A 19317-nucleotide genomic window follows, 5' to 3' on the forward strand; every position below is an offset into this window, starting at 1 on the left:
AAATAACCCGCAGCCACGCGTCTCCTAGGGTTGCACGTCTGTGGCAGCAATTAACCTTTACCATCCTCTAGCTTATATTACAGCTATCTGTAGCCATCTGCAGTCAGGCTGTTAAGTTTCTAGAAGAACTTACTAGCAGCTTCCTGAAAATATATGTCAGCTCTGCCATGTTTCTATCTCCTCCAACTGAGGAGCAGCGTGGGTAAGGGGTGCCGTGGCTGAGAGCAGTGGTGGGAGCTGCAAGGCTGTGCCTGCATCCCTCCAAGCAGAACCGTAGAATGCTGGCTCTGCAGCTGAATTCAGTGGTGCTGACACTGTCTGTTTTCTCTCTAGCCTCATGAAGGACTACTTCTTTAAACCGCCTATTAGTAAGCTGAGCCTGAACTTCTTGGATCAGGATCTGGAGATGGCCTACAGGACGAGCTATCAGGAAGAGGTGCGTTCCTCCCGGCGCTGCTTTTCTCCTGTGATCCATCAGAGCAATATCTGTAATTGTTTTTGACACGTTTCATTGCAGCTGATGACAAGTGTCATGAAATGTCAAATGCGATGCACTGCTCGATATTGTTGCCTCTGAGAATAGTCTCAGTTCTGTGCCATACCCTGAGTCTAGTCCAGTATTTGAAGTGGATATACGTTCTCACAGCCCACCAGGATACACTCAGCACCTCATTTGCCTTTTCTCCATTTTCAAGTTAATGTGTTAATGCTTTAGGCAGGCCAGAGGACCGTGGGAGATGAAAGCAGAGGGCTACTTGCCTTCTACTAAGTATTCCAGCTCAGAGAATGGTAGCTTTGAATTTGATCCTTGGTCATGCCACAGCCTCCTGGTTATCTCCATGGTACCCACACCGTGTCTGGACTCAATATCATAAGTTTTGTAAGTGTGCAGTGTTCAGAAGGAGGCAGTTTGAAGTGCTGTAATTGGAAGGAACATTGCATAAATGGGAAGGAACTTTGTGCCTTCTTCAGGATTTTGCAGTGAATGAAAAAATGTCCTTTATCCCCTTGGGAGCTACTATTTCTGCAGGCATTCCATGGCAGTGGGTACTGCTGCCCCGTTGGGAGGAGCTAGCAGGATGCTGCACGTTTACATGTAGCAGCACGAGGCATAAGCACTAACTCAGGCTGTGTTTCCACAAGCAGCTGAAAAGTTACAGTTGCTCTCCCTTCCTGCTTCCCCTGCCTCCTAATGGCTCTGGTGCTGTGAGCCAGCTCATTTTACTGACCTGCATAAAGTATTGATCTGTTTTGTTTTGCTCTTGGGGGCTTTTTTCCCTTTCTATTCTGAACTGAGTGCAACAAGAGCAAATCAAGGCTGGTTAAAGAGTTTTTTGCTCTTTTCATAAATCAGTATTTATACAGTGTTTATACCCCCGTTTGCCAGCCCAGTTTGTACAGTCTGTACAGAAAACAATAAACCCAGATCTTTCCAACTGGGAGACTGGAAAGAGAAGCAGTGCTTGTCAGTGTGGATTGGCCTATTAATGTGGGTGTGCAGGAAATTCATAGAGGATAGAGCAGGAGTGAGAGCTGTGTGTTTTGTTGGCGATAAGCTGTTAATTTGAGGGTGATTATGCAAACCCATCTGAAAATGGGCATCTTCACTTTGTGAAGCAGCTCCGCATCACTGGGGCAAACAAATTGTTGTTAAGGCACAACATTGGTCCAGCATGAAACAAAAGGGTCCTCTCCTGGGGAGTGGGATGGCTGTCAGCACAGCTGCTGGCGTTGCTCTTTGCAATTTTCATTCCGTGCTGCCAGCTGCATGGTTGCTCTGCCATCACTCCTGAGTGAGGAAGGCTCGCTCAGCCTCTTGGTTGGAAAGTCGGGCAGTTAGGGCACCCTCAGTGCTGTCACTGTCAGATGCAGTGCTCACTCCTTGAGTTCTGTTTGTGTGACTTTGTGGCTGAAAGGGGTTGTGCTGCAGTTCACATTGAAGGGCTGCTCAGGCACTGTGAGGTTGGAGTGAGCTGGGATGGGGAGCTCACGGCCTGGATTTCAGCTGGGCTGGCTGCACCAGCACACACTACAGCTGTATGGGTGCTGGGGCCAGCATGGGGTGAGCTGGCTGTGTGGCTGGGGGTTGGGGAAGAGCAGGACGTGCTGTCCTGTCCTCAAATCAATGCAGATTACACAGCATCCTGATCGCTGCTTTGAATCCTGGCTGAGAGGGGGACGGGAGCTCAGCGAGGAGCTGGTTCTGCTGAGGGCTCTTTAGAGGGTTTGCTTAAAGACCCATTGGAACTCAAAGGATTATATTTCTTCTTGTTATTGTACGATCTATTATTACTTTAAATGAAAATACTTGAAGAAATCTTCCAGTTTTCTCAGCTGGTAATACTGGGTTATGTTTCTTTGTGCAGAATTGGTGATTTTTTATGTGGTCTTTATGAAAGTAATTGCACAGCAACCAGGGGCTGTGCCACCAACCAGGCTTCTTCTTAGGGACCTCATTGTTGTCAAACCACCCCTTCCATTCCTTTTTTCTGCTTTGAACACAGCACTTACAGTGGCTCAATGAGGTGGCAAAGTGCTCTGTGTTGCTCTGTTTTTGTGAGCTGCTGTTTGTGGCACAGTTGACTTCAATAACAAGAGTTTGTGCTTGTTATCCCTCCACCAGGTGATGAGGAATGCACCTGTGAAGACGTTTGCCAGCGCTACCTTCAGCTCGCTCCTGGACGTGTTCCTCTCCACCACAGTCTTCCTCATCCTCTCCGTCACGTGTTTCCTGAAGCATGGCATGGTGGCATCCCCTCCTCCACCTGCTGCTGTCGTGGTGTTTGTCATTGCCATCCTGCTGGAGGTGCTGTCCCTCATCATCTCAGTCAGGTAAAGCACACGTGAGCGTGTTCAATGGGTGGTGTGTGGAAATGTGTCCCTTTACTTGCAGTTCTGCAAACCTAGCAGGTGTCTGTAAATTTAAATCCTTTTGTAATCACAAGTTAGAAGCAGTTCTGTTGTTTCAGAAGGAGCGATACATTGCAGCTTCTATTCCAACTTCAGGGTCAAGCTAAAAATCATTTATATGTCAGTCCCTGAATCAAGCTTGTAATTGGAGTATACCTACAAAGGTGTGCAAGCAAAGCTGGAATTTTGAAATAAAGGAATGTCACTTACCAACTGTGGAAGTATTTTGGAGAGTTAATGTTTCCTAGCAGGTGTATTTTGCTGTAATAACTTGAACTGTATCGTAGTTGCATAGTTTGTGGAGCAGCTGCAGTGGTGCAAGTTTGGGGCAGGGTGTTGTGCCCAGGCAGCTCTTCCACTAGCTGAGGGTGAGGAGCAGAAGGGCAGCAGTGAGCAGCTCATCTGGGCTCAGGGCTGTGGGATGGAATCCTGCAGTTTGTTCAGCTCTGAGCAGCTCAACCACTGCTTTGCAGGAGAGCTTGCTTCTGCTCTCAGGTATGTTTGGAGGGAACTGGTGTTTATTCATTTGCAGGTACCATATTGAAACACTTCATTTTGGCTTTTTTTCAACTTATTATTTTTCCAGTGCTTCACGTTATTATCTTTGCACTTACATTTTCTTATTTCACACAAGCTTGAAGAAGACTCCTTTTACCCTGCAGTTACATTTCTCAGCAGTTTGCTACCGCAGGCCCACGTCACCACCGTCCTTCAGTGAGATGTAATTTGTGCTCATAGCTGATCAGGGTATCTAAGGTAGTGAATCTCTGAGGTGCAGAAAAGGATCCTCTCGGACCTGAGGAGATCTCACCCAGAGTACTTTCTTGACAATAGCCTTCTACTTTACACCAAATAAGAGCCTCTTTTCGCAGATGAAAAGCACATAAGCTTTCTGGTAGGTTTTCAGTTCTGAACAGAATTGTGTTTTGTAGGAGCTGGTATTTGCGTGGGGTTTTGTGTGTTGAATTTGTGATAGGTGTTGGTGTCTCCCCAGCCTGAGGCTCACACTCCTGCACAGGTGTAGCAACCTTCCACTTCCCTATCTTTCTTTCAAAACACGACTGTGCCTTACATGCTGGCTGCATTAAATTCAGAAAGTATTAAATTGTGCACTGCGTTGCATATCCACAGCAGGGGGTTCATGGGCAGCTCTGTTTGTGCTGCTGAAGTGTGGGGCGTGCTGGCATCAGGAGGACGGATGCACCGTTGTGCCCTTGTTCCATATCACTTCCTTTAAGCAGAAAGAGGAATATCATCTTTTTTTCCTCTTCAAAGCAAGAGCTGCTTGCTCTGACTGCCTGTTATACACAGAAACAGTGCAGAGCTTCCTGTGCAGAGATGTCATCCCAAATGGCAATCACAGAATGCCACAGAGCTATCTTAAGGGGGGGGATCAGCCTACAATGCTGGGCGCAATCCCAGGATTTCAGGAAAAGGGATTATTTTGGGCCCCAGCAAAATTCTTGCCTGAGTTTCTCATTGTGTTGTCATTATCATGGTGCACAACACCCCTGCTTTTAAATCAGTCTGGCTTTAATTGCATCCAATGCTTGGCCCGGGGAGCACGCAGCACAGCTCTGGGGGCTGAGGGCTCGAGTCTGACTGTGCAGTGAGAGACAAGGAAGAGCCAGCAGGGTGAGAGCAGAAGGCGTCGTGGAGCAAGGTTTGCAAAAGGAGGATGTTTTGATTTCTCTGAAGTGCCTGCTAATAAATTATTGGAGTACCTACAGATGAGGATCCCACTGTTAGCACAAGTGCCGCTCTAGAATTAATTGTTCAACACCACGTGCAAGAAGGGTTCTTAATTTGGAAGCATGTGGAGCGTGTCACCTCCGGTTCTGCTGATGTAGTGCAAAGAATGTCGTATTCCCCACTTGGAATATGAGTGCTTGGGCTTGTGTGAGTTCAGTTAGAGTGCAGGGGGTCTTCAAGTTTGGGTATTTTATATAAGTAGCTCGGGAAATGTCATAGAACATATGACAGTATGTGAGATCTCACTTAGGTTTTCTTAGGAGTGCATCTGCCCACTGTTTTAGGTATAAAGACTTTTCGTTAGCCAGACCCCTTTGGCAATCAGTCCTTGTTCTCAAGTGAAACTTGTTATATATTGATAAAATGTGCATTGCTTTTGATAGCACCCTTCAGCGAGGATCTCTGGGTGCCAGGAGAGTTCTTGTTAGAAGAGTGGGAAACGGAGCACCTGGTGACCTCGTTCATCCGTTCTGACCTACCTTCACAGAGGGCAAACCAAATCTTCCAGGTGAAAAAAGAAGCAAGCACGGTCCAAACAGGAGGATGGAAACCTGCTGTTGCCTGATGAAGTCAGGCTGCACTTTTCCCATTCCTCTGCAGTAACACCTGAAGCTGCTGGAGCCCTGTGGCCCACTGGCTCATGCTAAATTCCTCGTGACCGGGAGCAAAAATCACTGGAGCTCAGGGAAAGGGTTCTGTTAGCAATATGATGTGCATGGAGTATTGGTGCACGGGCAGGAGATGCATTCTGTTCACCTCTACTTCTACCAGCCGTGACTTTGATATTTAATATCCCACCAAATTGCTGCTGTCCCAAAAGCTTTGGATTTGAAATACAGGAATTGATCCTCAACTGCCAGTAAGCACAGAATTGCCAGTAATGTTCTCCATTAGCCATAAATCATTCATGTCCGAGTTACTGATTTGGACTGCAGTTTGTGTAGCCATGCCCAGCACTGCAGCATCTCAGCATGCTGAGCTGCCCTCACCATCCCACCACGCGTCCCATGGCCACCTTGTATCTGCAGCCCTTCTGAAAGGGGACAGCTGTGCTGTAGGCCTGGGCTTAGCTGCCCCATGAGGGTTTGTAGGTCTGAAGTATGGAGGCTGCAAGTGATCCTGGACCAAAAAAAAGGAAAATAATAATAATGCAAAAGGTAAATGATACCACTGGGGGTTGTGGAGTTGTCCTGCAGCTTGTGTTGGCTTCTCCAAGCATGCAGTGCCTAAATAAAGCAGTGTTCTCATGCTGGGATTAAGCGCTCAGGTTTGCTGGTGGGCAGGGATTTGTCGTGGTGCAGGGCCTTGCACCCAGTGCCCTGTGAGCCATGGGCTGCTGCAGGACCACTGTGTTTGTGGAGATGAACTTGGATGGTGTTTCCAGCAGCACTCGGTGCCAGCCTGGCCTGGAGGCACAGTGAGCTCAGCCACGAGAGGCTGCAGGGCAGCGTGTGGCACATGAGAAAATGCAGAAATTACTCTGCAAGGCTCTGGATTTATTTTGCTTCACATAAGGTTTTCTGTTTCAATGCATTTTGGAAATTCTCTTTTGTGATGTAGTATTGCCGCGGGTTTTGGCTTCGAGGGAAATCCATTCGGTAGAGCTAAGAAATGTGTGAGCACCCCCTGGTGGGGTGCTGCCGTCCTACAACATCCTCCTTCCCATAACCCGCGTTTCTCCTTTTCTTTGAATTTAGGTCTATTTCCCAGATTTCAACGTATCAAATGGGAGAAGAGCTCTTTGAGCTCCAGGATGATGCTGAGGTCGCACGGCCACACACTGCCAGAGCTCACGGGGCACTGAGGCACTGTTCTTAGCCATAGGGCTTGGGTGGCCCTCTGTGCAGCCCAACATTGGACTCCGTGGTCCTTGTGGGTCCCTTCCAACTGGAGATGCTCTGTGTTTCCAGGAAAATTACTCATGTCCATGATGCAGTGCCCTGAATGCAGCTAGCTGCACTGCATCACGTGTTTCTGTCTCCATAAAAGGAATTAAAACCTGGAACAGCAGTTGCAGTTTTTAGAGAGTGGCGGATATTTCTGGGCTAAAAGAAGCATATTTTTATGATGGTGTGTTAATGCAGATAAATAACAGTCTTAAATGCAGTATTGTGGTGCATTATGCAGGCATCTACCTTTGTTTGTGTGTTCTAATGATACCAAACAGTCTGGTGCCGCAGAAGCCTCTCTGTGGAGCTGCCCTCAGGAAGAATTCACAGCTCTGTTACTACAGGTGAATCAGCCCCACGAAGTGATTGAAACTAACCCAAGCTCTTGGTTCTGTCTGTTGCAGGATGGTGTTCTTCCTGGAGGAGGTGATGGCTTGCACGAAGCGTCTCCTGGAGCTGATCTCCGGCTGGCTGCCGCGGCATTTCCTCGGTGCCATCCTGGTGTCTCTGCCAGCTCTTGCAGTTTTTTCACACTTCACCTCTGATTTTGAAACAAACATACATGTAAGTTGCAGAACTCCATTTCATAACCTGATGGTTTGGATGTAATGAAGCTCGTTGGTTTGCTTGCCTTCCTCCTTCACCTCTTGCTTCGCATCTGTTTCATGCAGATCTGTTGCAGGGACGGGGCTCCTGTGTGATGAAATGCACATTTCATTGTGTACATACACTCCATTGCTTGAAAACTCTCAAACAAGAGAAGAGAAATATCTAAAAATTCCTGTATGCATGCATACTTTTTTTCTCCTTACTGCAAACACTTCTGCAGTGTTTGTGCTTATCCTAATGCTAGTGGAGTGTCTTATCCTGCTTTTTGATTTGGAATTTGTAGCGTGAGCCATTTGTGAGCCTAAAACGTTTGCCTGTGTGTTAGTGAATCTGACAGTAAGACCAGACTTAGCATGGGGCTTTGTTATCTGCAGAGATAAGTGGTGAAACTGAATGGAGATGGCTCTTGGGGTTCATAAAGGATCACTGTGAGGGGCTGCAGGAAGGATTAAAGGGATGCAGGAATACCTTCCCAGAAGGAGCTGAAAGACAGTGGATTATTTGGCCCCTCCAGAGATGGGATCATAGGGATTGGGTGTCTCCTTTGATAAAAACCAGTCACAAGTGGGGGTTGAGGAGATGAATACTGAGGAGAGGTAATTGAAAGGCTGAGAATAGTATAAAATCAACTCTTATAAACTTTGTGAATAAAATGGATGAGAAACTGAGACGAAACTTAGTTTCTCTGAGGTAGCACAGGGTGAGCCTTCAGGGAACTCACCCACAGGTCCCTGACTATTGCAGTGCCCTGGTGCAGGCACTGACCAGACCCTCTCCATCACGCATCAGAGATGCTGTTTGTTGTCTGTTCCATGGGAACGTGTGGAGCAGGTTTTGATGCGCACACACATTCTGTGGCATTCAGTTGCAGAGGGCTGAGCTTGCGGATCTGTGACATCTCATGTTTAAAATCATTCTGCAGTTGTTACCTCTCTTTATTTAAACAAAGCGAACTATTTTAAAGCTATGTGACTTTGCAAGGTTTTGAACCAGCAAACTAATGGTGGGAATGTTTTCCTTATACTGACAAGACCTGAAATCCTTCAAATCCCTGGTTTCTCTGTGCATTGATTTTGTATCGTCCCATTCATCACCATCTGCAACCATCTCTCCAAACAAGTAAAAGCAACGTTGGGAGAACCACATTATAGTGGCTCTGGGCAGCCTGGTCTGGTGGTTGGCGACCCTGCACATAGCAGAGGGGTTGAAACTAGATGATCTTTGAGGTCCTTTTCAACCCAGGCCATACTATGATTCTATGATTAGTGCATTCTCAGTACCTCATTCTACGCGGTGCTGAGTCTAAAGGCTTCAGGCAGCAGCAGTGAGATGGTGCTGTTCATTGCCAAGCTGGGAATGAGCGTTGCTTTCTTTCCTCTTGCAGGCCCTCCAGAGTCGTGGGGCTGTTGGCTCCCTCTCCCAGAGATGTCCCCTCTCATCTTGTGCTCACTGATGTTCCATCCATCATGGAGCTCTAGGAAACGGAATCAATCTATAGAGGGTCAGGTAAGTGTCATCTTTTACTATGACATGGTTTTGCAAAGTTTTTTTTGTACTCATAGCATTTTATATCTTCCCTGGCTATAAAATAATCAAAAATTAACAAAAAACAGCAATGAAAAAAAAAAAACTTTCCAAAGCCATGCATACATAGTAAAACACAGCACTTACTGACCCTCTATAGGCTGGCTTCATGCTGGGGCATCACTTGGAGTGAGAACCAGTGCTCTGCCACTTTAGGAGACCTGAAATGGGGGGAAAAAAAGTAAGTTGAAGTTTTTCTTATGGACGGTTCTGAAATTCATTTTCTTCAATTTTTGAGTCATTAAATTAAACAACAAAACCCACCCGATGGTTCTGGTTTAAAAATGGTAAATTCTGTGAGGTTTTTTCCCAAATGCTGTGTCTGCGTCCGAATCACACGCTTGTTTGTTATGTGACAGTCTTCCTAATCTGCATTTTCTGCATTTCAGCTGTAGAGGAAATGTAAAGTGGGAGAGAAGGATCGTTTGGTACCACCATAAAGTGCAGTAGGCAGCAGAGCAGAGCTCCACCATGCAGCTGGGAGTCTCTGGGTTAGCTTGGATGGTCTTTGGTGTTCTTGATAAAACCACATCAGCTTGAGAGCTTTGACCAGTGCAGCACTGATCTCAGGGAAGCTCATACATTTGGAGGATAGCTCTGTTCTGCCTTTTGTTTGTCCAGGAAAGATGAAAGGATTCTCAGGGCATTTGGAGCAGATAACCCGACACTGTCTTTCCAAATGGGCACAGGTGGTGGTATCACTGAGCACCAGCTCTTGCCTCTCTTGTGCAATCAAAACAGCTCTTTCTGCTGAGCAGCAGGATGATCTTGGAGTGCTCTTGGAGGATAACACCCTCTAAGAGGTGCTGTAAAGGTAGGAAGCCAGCCAGCGTTTCTGAGGATGAACGTGTTCCGCTTTTCCAATGCAGTGGAATTTTGGTGTCCAGCTCAAAACATGGGATCTTAAAATGGCATCTAACCCCAGTAGTTAGCAAGGAGATTCACGTGACTGTTTACCCTCTTTTTCTTTCTGTCTTCTGTTTTTTTGCTTTGAATAAGAAGAGGCGCTGAGTGTTTTGCAAAGGTAAGCTGGAGGTATTGAATCGCACTGAAACAGTGGTGTAGTGTGGTAATGCAAAACTGCATCTGGGGAAAACTGTATGGGGAAAACTGACAAACTGTATGTGCTGAAAGTGTGCTTGCTCACTGAAGGGAAGACCCCTGTCATCAAGTGCTGCCTCCTGTTACAGACACAGCGTTACAGACACAACTGAATGTGCATATCACACAAGGAAATGAGGGCTTTCACATCTCACGTTCCCTCACACTGGTGCTTATGTGCAGAGGGGCTGCAGTCAGCAAGACGAAGCTAACTCGTGCTCTCTCTCTTTGTTGCAGTACACCATGTTTATGTGTTGTGCCATTCTGATCACCATTGTGCAGTACTGCAACTTCTGCCAGCTTAGCTCCTGGATGAGATCTCTGTTGGCAACCGTAGTAGGAGCAGTGCTGCTCATTCTGCTCTACGTCTCCTTGTGTCCAGACAGGTGAGCATCACACCCAGCACTCACGGTGTTCGGGATGAGGAATTTGTGTTTCTCTGCCAGAAATGAGGGTCCTATGCATGCCATGTTAGTATCTGCCATGAATGTCTCTAGTATCTCAAAAGTAATTGTTGATCTGGGGAGATATCTGCATTTTTTGGAAGGAGCTTTTCACTGCGGAAGGCAGGCACTCAGATTTGATGGAGCTGTGCTGTCCTGCTCCATCAAATCTTGCTTTACTATTTTTCCAGGGGTGCTGCAAAACGTAAACTGAAGGGATAAAGTGAATGCAGTTTCTGTGAAGTAACCTGGCTTTCCAGTTTGCCCTCTGAATGTGTTTGCATTATTCTTCTATTTTCTCACCAAGATAGTCAAGGGACTCCTTCCAGCCATCTGTCCGCTCCTGTTGTCAGAGTTTTTATAACCAACTTGCACTTCTTGATGGCTCGAGAAGTATCACAGCTCTGGGCACTCTTCCCATGGAGTGGACTTTGGAAGGACTTCTTATGCTGGACCTTCAGTTCCTGTCAAAAGCCATTCCTTTACCCTTCTTCAGAGGGTGAAGAGCCAGCCACATGGTGAAAAGCCTTAAAATATATGCATGTTTTGTATATTTCTTTCAGTCCCCTCTGAGTATGTTTGGTGGACTCTTTTAACCTTGATGTAATTTACATTAAAATGGCAGAATTAAAGTCACCCCTTAACAGCTGCTCAGAGTGTAAGTAACTCAGAGGTGGCTGCAAGAGGAAGAGCATGTCCCTGCATAGAGAAAAAACAATTCCAAACTGGTGCCTGTTGAGAAATGGTTTCCAGCTCATACTAAAGAAAATCCCTTTTTTGTCTCAGCACACACCTGGGCATAGAGGACAGGACAGGACAGCCTTTTCTAGCTTCTGTGGTGGGAAGAAGCATTCAGTTTCTGTTGAGAACAAATTACAGGTGCAATTGGTAGATCAGCTTGTATGTAGGCTCTGTTTCATGACTGTGCAGAGGGAGGGACACAAAGCTGGACATGACATGGTGGCTTTATTAAGGGGTTGGGAAAAGCTGTTCCCAAGCAGGGAGGAGGAGACCCTGCAGCATATCAGTTCCTAGCATCTCCTTTGCTGGCTGTTGAAGGTGTAGTTATGAATAATGTTTAAGAAACACTATATTAAGAAATCTTCCCGAGGATAATGTGTTTGTGGTTCAGGTTTGTATAGCAATGTCTGCTAATGGTAAAGTTCAGAACTCATGCAACCCATTGCATGCTAAAAAAAATACTGAGTGACAGGCATAGCTGTTCTGCTCACCTGAGAAACAGCCCCATTTAGAACTGCTCCTGGGCAACAGCAGTAGGGTTGAATTCGTGTCTCCCTGGAACTCGATAATAATGATTTTTTTGTTCCTTTCTTACCAATACTCAGGATGGTATCTTTTGTCACAGCAGTAATGCACATGCATCACAGGCCAATCCCTCCTGTACTTTTTCCAAAAGCAACTAGTTCTTAGTGCTATAATACTTAATTGCCTTATAAAAACTGCAATTTTTGAACTGTTGTCATTCACAGCATTTTCAAAGAGGCTCCCTGTTTGTGTTCTTGCCTTTTCACAAAGCTTTGTATTTTGCTGATGAGAAAGCACGGAGGCATGGCTGGTTTGTAGAGTTCTGATATTGCTTTCCCATGTTTCCAAGGTAAGTTTGGATTCTCTAACAATGACCTGTTCCAAGCATCGCCTTGCCTTCGTTACCATCAGGTCCTCCTTAGAGATGTGTGTATCTCTCCATCTGACCACGGTTGCTTCTTCCAAACAGAAGCTGCAGAGCAGTCACGTTCCCACTTTGCCTGGAGTTGATCCCCTGTGCTCCTGCTGGCTGCACCAGAGTTCAAAATGCAGCCAGGAATTCTGGCAGGATGCTTTGTTTATTGCTGGTGCTTCCTTCTGATATCAGTGCTTTTTTATTTCAGCTCCGTGGAAACCTTGCATCTAGACTTGGCACAGAACCTTAGGTAAGCTTGAATCAAATGGCCATCTTTATGTGTAGAGAAGCATTTCCAAATGGTTGTATGCAGCAGAACTTTGCATCGCAGCAGTACACGTGGGAATCCATCAAATCAGTTCTGCAGGTTGTGTTTAAACTCCTTGTGGTCATGATTTCCTTTCTAGAAGACTTGGCCAGAATTCACTGGGAAGCTGACGCAGCAGTCACTGCGTTGTGTCATGGACTCTGTTCTTTTTAAACCCAGTTCACAGGAGATAGAACTGGAGAGGAGCACATGTTTGTGAGGGAATTCCAGCTCACCAAAGCCAGAGTGGTTGGAAAGGCAAAGTCAAAAGAACAGGGATTGCTTGACTTTGTAGACCAAAGCACTGAAAGAGTTTGCAGAAGGAGCAGTGTATGAAGTAAAGCGATGGGGTGAGAGCAGTGCCTGAGGGTTAACCTGAGTTTGGATCTTTAGTGGTTCTTCATCAGTTTGTGAAGTTTTGTGTTGCTCAGAATGACATCGTTTTTCTCTGCTTTGTATGTTAGAAGTAGGAGTTAATTCTGTTGTTTCTACTGTTGCTTTGCAACAGAATTGGACTTGCCTGGTCTCCGTAGTGTGTGTTGTTACACACTGCAGTTCTGGAGCTCTGCATGAAGCCCTTCTCCAGGTGGTGTACTCTTGGTACAGGTTGAAACCCTCTTGTCCTAACAAACATTCGTGCTGCTCATTTCTAACTGAAATAGATAAAGAAAAGAGGTTCTGTGCTCACCCAAGTCAGCACAAAAGCTTTTCCTTTACTCTGAGAGGCCCAGACAAACTTTATTTGCATGCCTTTGATGAAGCCATTCCCTCCTCTTGATCAAGAATGGAGATAATTATTAATACAGCATGGGAAGGAAGATACTAGGAATGGTAATGAAGGCTTAGCATAGAGCTCATCTCTGGACTGTCTGTGCTGTCCTCAATAAATCCAAACATGGGATTTGTCCCATTTTCCAGACAGACCAGTTCTTCAGCACAGAAGAGGTTCTGCTACGCTTTGTCTTCTAAGCAAGAAATATTTCTTGTTCTCATTCACTTCTTCTGTCAGAGCAGGTAGAGTGCAGTGCTGCAGGGGGCAGAGGGCTGCTCAGGGTGGAAGCGTTTCATTGCTTGATGTTAGGGGTCTTATAGGATGCCTCCTTGTGATGTTCTCCCTTGAAAGCAGCTGTTTGATTTCCCTTTTTCTCACCATTCCACCATGACGGCCTGTTTTGAGAGCAGCAGGCGTGCATCCACTTTAAATATAGTAAGAAATCCAAATCCAAACATAGGTTATTGGCTCAGAAACAGAACGGCTTTCCAGAAATCTTTATAAGTGGAAAGCCATTATCTTTATGATCTGTGATCAAGCCAAAGGAGATTCTATCTCCGGAGCTCTCACTTGTTCTGTATTGAGCCCAGGCTGGGTGGAGGTGCCAAGTTACTAGTTCAGTGTCTGTGCCAGGAAGTGCTCTAAAGTTTGACTTAAAGGAACACCATCAGCTCAAGATTTCAGTTTGAATGACTTTCAAAATGATTTTTCTGCCGCACCATCCCTGCCAACACCCTGTTCCATCTCTATTGACCATCATCCTGGTGAGCCTATAGGGTTTTTCTAATGCTTTGTAAAATTGGAGCTTGAAGAGGATTTGATTTTGTGTGATCCTTTTGGGTGTGGTGTTCTGGTCGTCTTTGCATTCCCCAGGGCAGCGTTGGGCAGAGGGTCATCTTTGAGTGCATGAGATGACCTGCAGCCTGTTTGCTGCAGTGTCCAAGCAATGTGATTTTCAGATGGATGTGGTTGTTTCCTCTGTCAGCTTAGCGGTGAGGCTTTTTGTTCCCATGCACGTGGAGGTGAAAAAACGCCTGCTCTGGAAAAGATCCCGCACCTTCCTTTTTGAGACACTAACCCATTACCTCCTTAATGAAATCAGGTCAGCTTACAAGTGAGTCACTCTCATTTCACATGCAGATCTGTGGGCTGTGTGGGAGCAAGGTCAGGTTGGTGCTTGAGATGGCTGGGAGCTGGTGGGTGCCAGCACTGCGGAGCTGTGAATGGAGCAGCCTTTCCTCCTGAAGGCAGCCCTGGCATTCCACACAGGCTGCTTTTTGTAATGGAGAGCGTGTGACGCTTTCCTAATTTATTTAAGAGGAGTTAAAGTACTTTGAGGGCATTTTGTACAATAAACACTAAATAAAAAGCCTCTAATGACTTAAATAAATCCCGGTGGCCGGGATGTTTGATGTTAGAGCAGATTATCTGAATCAAACTCATGTACTCTCAGAGGAGTAACTTGGCATTGCTCAGATCTTTCCCTGCATGACACAGAAGATAATCAACCGTTCTGAGCACAACCTGTGTTGTGCTCCTTGGCCCAGCTCTGCTCCCCACCTTCTCCAGCCTTCCTTATTCACAGAGCTGGACTCACCTGCTCTCCCTTGTTCTGTTTTCTCCTGGGAGATGTGTATTTATGGCTGAAAGAACAAAGGAATAATTCCCAGCATAACACACAGCCTTATCACGAATCTGGAATTCAGCCTATAGCTTCTCAGCTGTGCATACTGTCAGTACCTCTCCCTCCTATAGGCTCACCAGGGTGATGGTCAATAGAGATGTAACAGGATGTTGTCAGGGACAGTGCGTCTTCATCTGTGCTGGTTTTGCTCCATCACAGCCCCCTGGCTGTACTGTCAGTCAGGTGTTTGAGCATCCAGAAAACAAAGTTGGGTCTGGAATGTGGCTCTGCTGGTAACGTGTTGGCTCTGACTGCAGAAATGGAAGCGTGTCCTTCATGGGCATAAAGAACTGAACTGAACCTGCAAATGTTTGCGTTACAGAAACCAATTCAAAGTTGGTTTGATCTGTTGCGACTGCTGTGCTTTGAGTTTTGATCTCTTTTGCTAACATACCTTCATCAGAGGAAGAGGCAGTTGCTGAGATATGGGTTGTCTTTCTGTTTTTCAAGCAGAATGTGGATGTGATGCTTTCCCTCATCAAACCATTTCTTAACCTGGAAAAACCTCAGCATGCGTCTGCCCGTACGCAGTCCTATGCTTCAGCAGAAATGCTTTTATAGGAAAAACTGTGGTTAAGTGACTCTGGAAACTCTGTGTGCCGATCTGTGTGGGTTCAGCCTTACTTTCCAGGGTCCATACTGGTGTCTTTTCAGACTAACATTATAAAGCAGGTGCTTCTGAGTATTGGTGGTAGTACAAAGAAGTGATGAACTCTGCAAATCTCACGCAGTCAGACGTCCCGTACCTGCAGACAGACGTGCCTGTACACTGTGTAGCTGAACACACCAGCATTACTAAGCATTTGTACATACATCTGTTCACATGTTGTTTTAAAGTTAGGTATTTATAAATAACAGTAACTGCTGCCTTAGTGAAATGTTTACGATTTACGCTGACGTAGAGCTGGGGGAGTTTTCTGTGTTGCTAAACCTGGTGGTTCCCTTTAAGGCACTGCTTGGTGAGTTTTAAGAATGAAGGTAATTCTTTAGCCATCTTAATAGCAGGGGAATATTTCAAAGCACCTTTTCTAATTCAGGATGTGCCCTACGCTTCCTCCACATTTTTCTGGCTTAGGAGCCGCAGTGCCCAGCGGCTCAGTTTTTTCATTGCACGTTTCATGTTCTCCCCCTTCCCTTGCTTCCAGCTCCAGGAAAAGTCCGTGCAACAGTTCGATGCCAGCCCACGTGAAGAGGCCTGCAGACCTGATAGGTCAGGAAGTGATTTTGGTGGTCTTCCTCCTGCTGCTCCTGGTCTGGTTCCTGAACCGAGAGTTCGAGGTCAGTTACCGCCTGCACTACCATGGGGACGTGGAGGCTGATCTTCATCGCACCAAAATTCAGAGCATGAGGGATCAAGCCGACTGGCTGCTGAGGAACATCATCCCCTACCACGTGGCTGAGCAGCTGAAGGTTTCCCAGAGCTATTCCAAGAACCACGACAGCGGCGGGGTGATCTTTGCCAGTATTGTGAACTTCAGCGAGTTCTACGAAGAGAACTACGAAGGAGGCAAAGAGTGCTACAGGGTCCTGAACGAACTGATCGGGGATTTCGACGAGCTGCTGAGCAAACCCCATTACAGCAGCATCGAGAAAATCAAAACCATCGGGGCGACCTACATGGCTGCTTCGGGACTGAACACGTCGCAGTGTCAGGACAACAACCATCCCCACGGGCATCTGCAGACCCTTTTTGAATTTGCCAAAGAAATGATGCGAGTGGTGGATGACTTCAACAACAACATGCTGTGGTTTAATTTTAAACTTCGGATTGGCTTTAATCACGGCCCCCTGACTGCGGGGGTCATCGGCACCACCAAGTTACTGTATGACATTTGGGGTGACACTGTGAACATTGCGAGCAGAATGGACACCACTGGCGTCGAGTGTCGCATACAGGTGAGTGAGGAGAGCTACCGCATCCTGAGCAAGATGGGGTATGACTTTGACTACAGGGGGACGGTCAATGTGAAGGGGAAAGGTCAGATGAAGACCTACCTGTACCCCAAATGCATGGACAACGGGATTGTGCCACATCACCAGTTGTCTATATCTCCAGACATTCGGGTTCAGGTGGATGGCAGCATTGGGCGATCTCCGACCGATGAGATTGCCAACCTGGTGCCTTCTGTACAGAATTCTGATAAGATAGCCCATGGCACAGATAACTCAGAAACCAAGGACGCTCTTCCTTCCTCCAAGAAGCTCCAGAAAGAGTCGACGAAAGCAGAAGAGAGGTGCAGGTTTGGCAAAGCTGTAGAGAAGACTGACTGTGAGGAAGCAGGAACTGAGGAGGTGAATGAACTGACAAAGCTAAATATCTCTAAGAGTGTATGATGCACTGTCAGAGTTGCATGAAGTGCTCTGTCAATAGAAACACAAAGACATTTGCAATTGGCGGTTTTCTTTTTCAAGAGAGACCTTCTCAACACCTGGGTTGTACGTTTGTTTTCATTTCAGCGCCTGGTGCTGTGTGGATCACAGCTCCTCAGGGCTCGTTTTCATCCATCTCTCTCCTCCATGCCCCAAATCACATCCCCCAGCTCCCCAGCTCCCTGTGCAACCATCTTACAGCTGAGTAGAGGATATTAAGTGCCTTCAGATATACTCCATTGGACTCCCTGTCGAGGTACAGAGGCCCCAAGTGAAATCATAGCTTTGGGTATTTATCTAATTTTAAAGAAAAGCTGTGGTTATATCATTTTTATTGTTGTTTCTCACAAAACACTTTTTTTGGCCGATGCAACTCCTTGGGTTTTTTATATCTATCTGAACAATATTTTACTGTCATCAGACCTTTTGTATGTAAACACACAGACCAACGTGCATGTATCTACCGTGTGAGACTGACATCAAGTGCCAGTAACGTACCACGAGAGAATGTCTTGGCAAGGGGGTGACAGAATTTTCCTTTGGATTGGGCTGGAGGAGGAGTTCTGCAGTGGCTCAACATTTAGGTAGAGTAGGCTGAACAACTGCTGTAGTTTTATTCTCCTTTACCGATGCTTTCTTCAAACTTAATGTGCCATTGTGTGCTTTGGATACACTTCTTTTCCATATAGCCATTGAGTTACTGATCTGTGGGAATGGAATAAGGGGTTGGACTGCACCAGCTCTCGGGACAGGCTTCCAGAAGCAGCCGAGTGCCCAGGAGAGCATTGCTGTTTGGGTCTTACATGTGTCTAAAAGTGTTTCGTGTCACTCCACTCGCCGGCTGAATTGGCGAAGGTAGGTGAAGGCTGCTCTGATCCGAGAGAGAGAGAGAGAGAAAAGTCAAATAAATGTTTTGGAGATGCCTTTATTTATTTATTTATTTTATTTCTTTTCCTTTTTTTTTTTCTTTTTTCTTTCTTTTTTTTTTTTTTTGTGGAGGAGAGCAGGAGAGATGAATTTGTCCATTGGTTTAATGGGAGTTAATAAGGCAGCGTTTCAGCCTCTCTGAGCCACCAAGCACTGTGAGGATGTTACCCAGGCAATATTTGTTTCCAAACCAGTGGAATTTCCCAAGCCACACCACACCACTGAGTACCACTGAGTACCCCAGCTTCCCTCTGCACTCAACTGACGGTGCTGCACGACGTTTTTTCAGGCTGTGCCCCCTACGCTGCGCTCTTGCAGCAGGGAATAGAACAGCATGCTCTCTGCTGGAAGCAGGAATGGGGCAGAATCACTGGGTGAGCTGAGAAGCGTGATGCTCTCCCAGCCCTCCGACGGCTGTGCAGGTTCCCCATGCACAGAGGAGCACTGCCCCAGTTTGCCCTCTGTGTGCTTCCATCACCCCGTCTGCTCGCATCGCTGCCCCGCTTTGGCTCTGATTCATTGTATTTGTTATTCAGCTATTCCAGTTTCACTGTCTCCTTGCAACACCAAATAGAATGAATGAATTTTTGCGCCCCGAATAAGTTGTGTAGGCAGGGAGGAGCTGGTGATGTGCTGTGCTGTCTGCCTATCCCCGCGTGTCTCAATCCTCTCCATCCGACCCAAATTCAGAATATATATCGGTTTTTCTTTTTATTCCTGATGTGATTTTTGGACTTTGAGTAATAAATGCATACATTGCCGCGTTCCTCTTCAGCCCTCTGAGCTCCATCCACGCTCCCTGGTGAGCACAGAGCCCTTTGTCAGTGTGAAGCTGGGAGATTTCTGGCTCTCTTACCTTCAACAAGACTCTGCACGCTGTTCTCACAAGAGCTGCTGCTCACACGTTTCTCAGTTGTGTTGGATGAATCTCTCTTGCTCCATTTCCCAGCATACAAAGACCAGGGGGTGCACATCCCCGTACTCTTTTGGGGCTGTCTCTGCAAGCAATGCTATCAAGTTTGTAGTAACATGGAGTTTTACAGCAGCCTTCCTTCTCCCCAACCTAAACCCACCCCCAGCTGGTTGCACTTCCCTTCCACCTTTCAGGTCCTGTAACTCTACAAATACCTCTTGCATCTGAAGAATGTATTCTTGAAACCATTTCTAGCATTCTTGTTCCAGTGGGGTGTTTATCAGTATTCCTTTTCTTACAGTAGGAGAGTGCTGCAGAATTGCTTACCTGCCTTCTGGTGTTATATTTGGGGTCTCAAGGTCGTTCAACCCCCCT

The 19317-nt window shown here is 46.4% G+C and overlaps 1 protein-coding gene across 2 annotated transcripts in view; it reads left to right on the forward strand.

The window, feature by feature from the left end:
- Positions 1-18030, forward strand: part of ADCY9 (adenylate cyclase 9) — a 59586-nt gene extending 41556 nt beyond the window's left edge. For both annotated transcript variants that reach the window (XM_090151637.1, XM_031595271.2), the window contains 6 exons: positions 334-436; positions 2624-2832; positions 6956-7115; positions 10083-10231; positions 12178-12219; positions 15878-18030. In XM_090151637.1, the coding sequence (XP_090007763.1) occupies positions 334-436; positions 2624-2832; positions 6956-7115; positions 10083-10231; positions 12178-12219; positions 15878-17066 (1852 nt within the window). In that variant the 3' untranslated portion in view covers positions 17067-18030. The remainder of the gene's footprint in view (positions 1-333; positions 437-2623; positions 2833-6955; positions 7116-10082; positions 10232-12177; positions 12220-15877) is intronic.
- Positions 18031-19317: the final 1287 nt, after the last annotated feature.

This window comes from Phasianus colchicus, chromosome 16 (assembly GCF_987193195.1).
Source record: "Phasianus colchicus chromosome 16, bPhaCol1.hap1.1, whole genome shotgun sequence".
In the NCBI taxonomy this organism is placed as follows: domain Eukaryota; kingdom Metazoa; phylum Chordata; class Aves; order Galliformes; family Phasianidae; genus Phasianus; species Phasianus colchicus.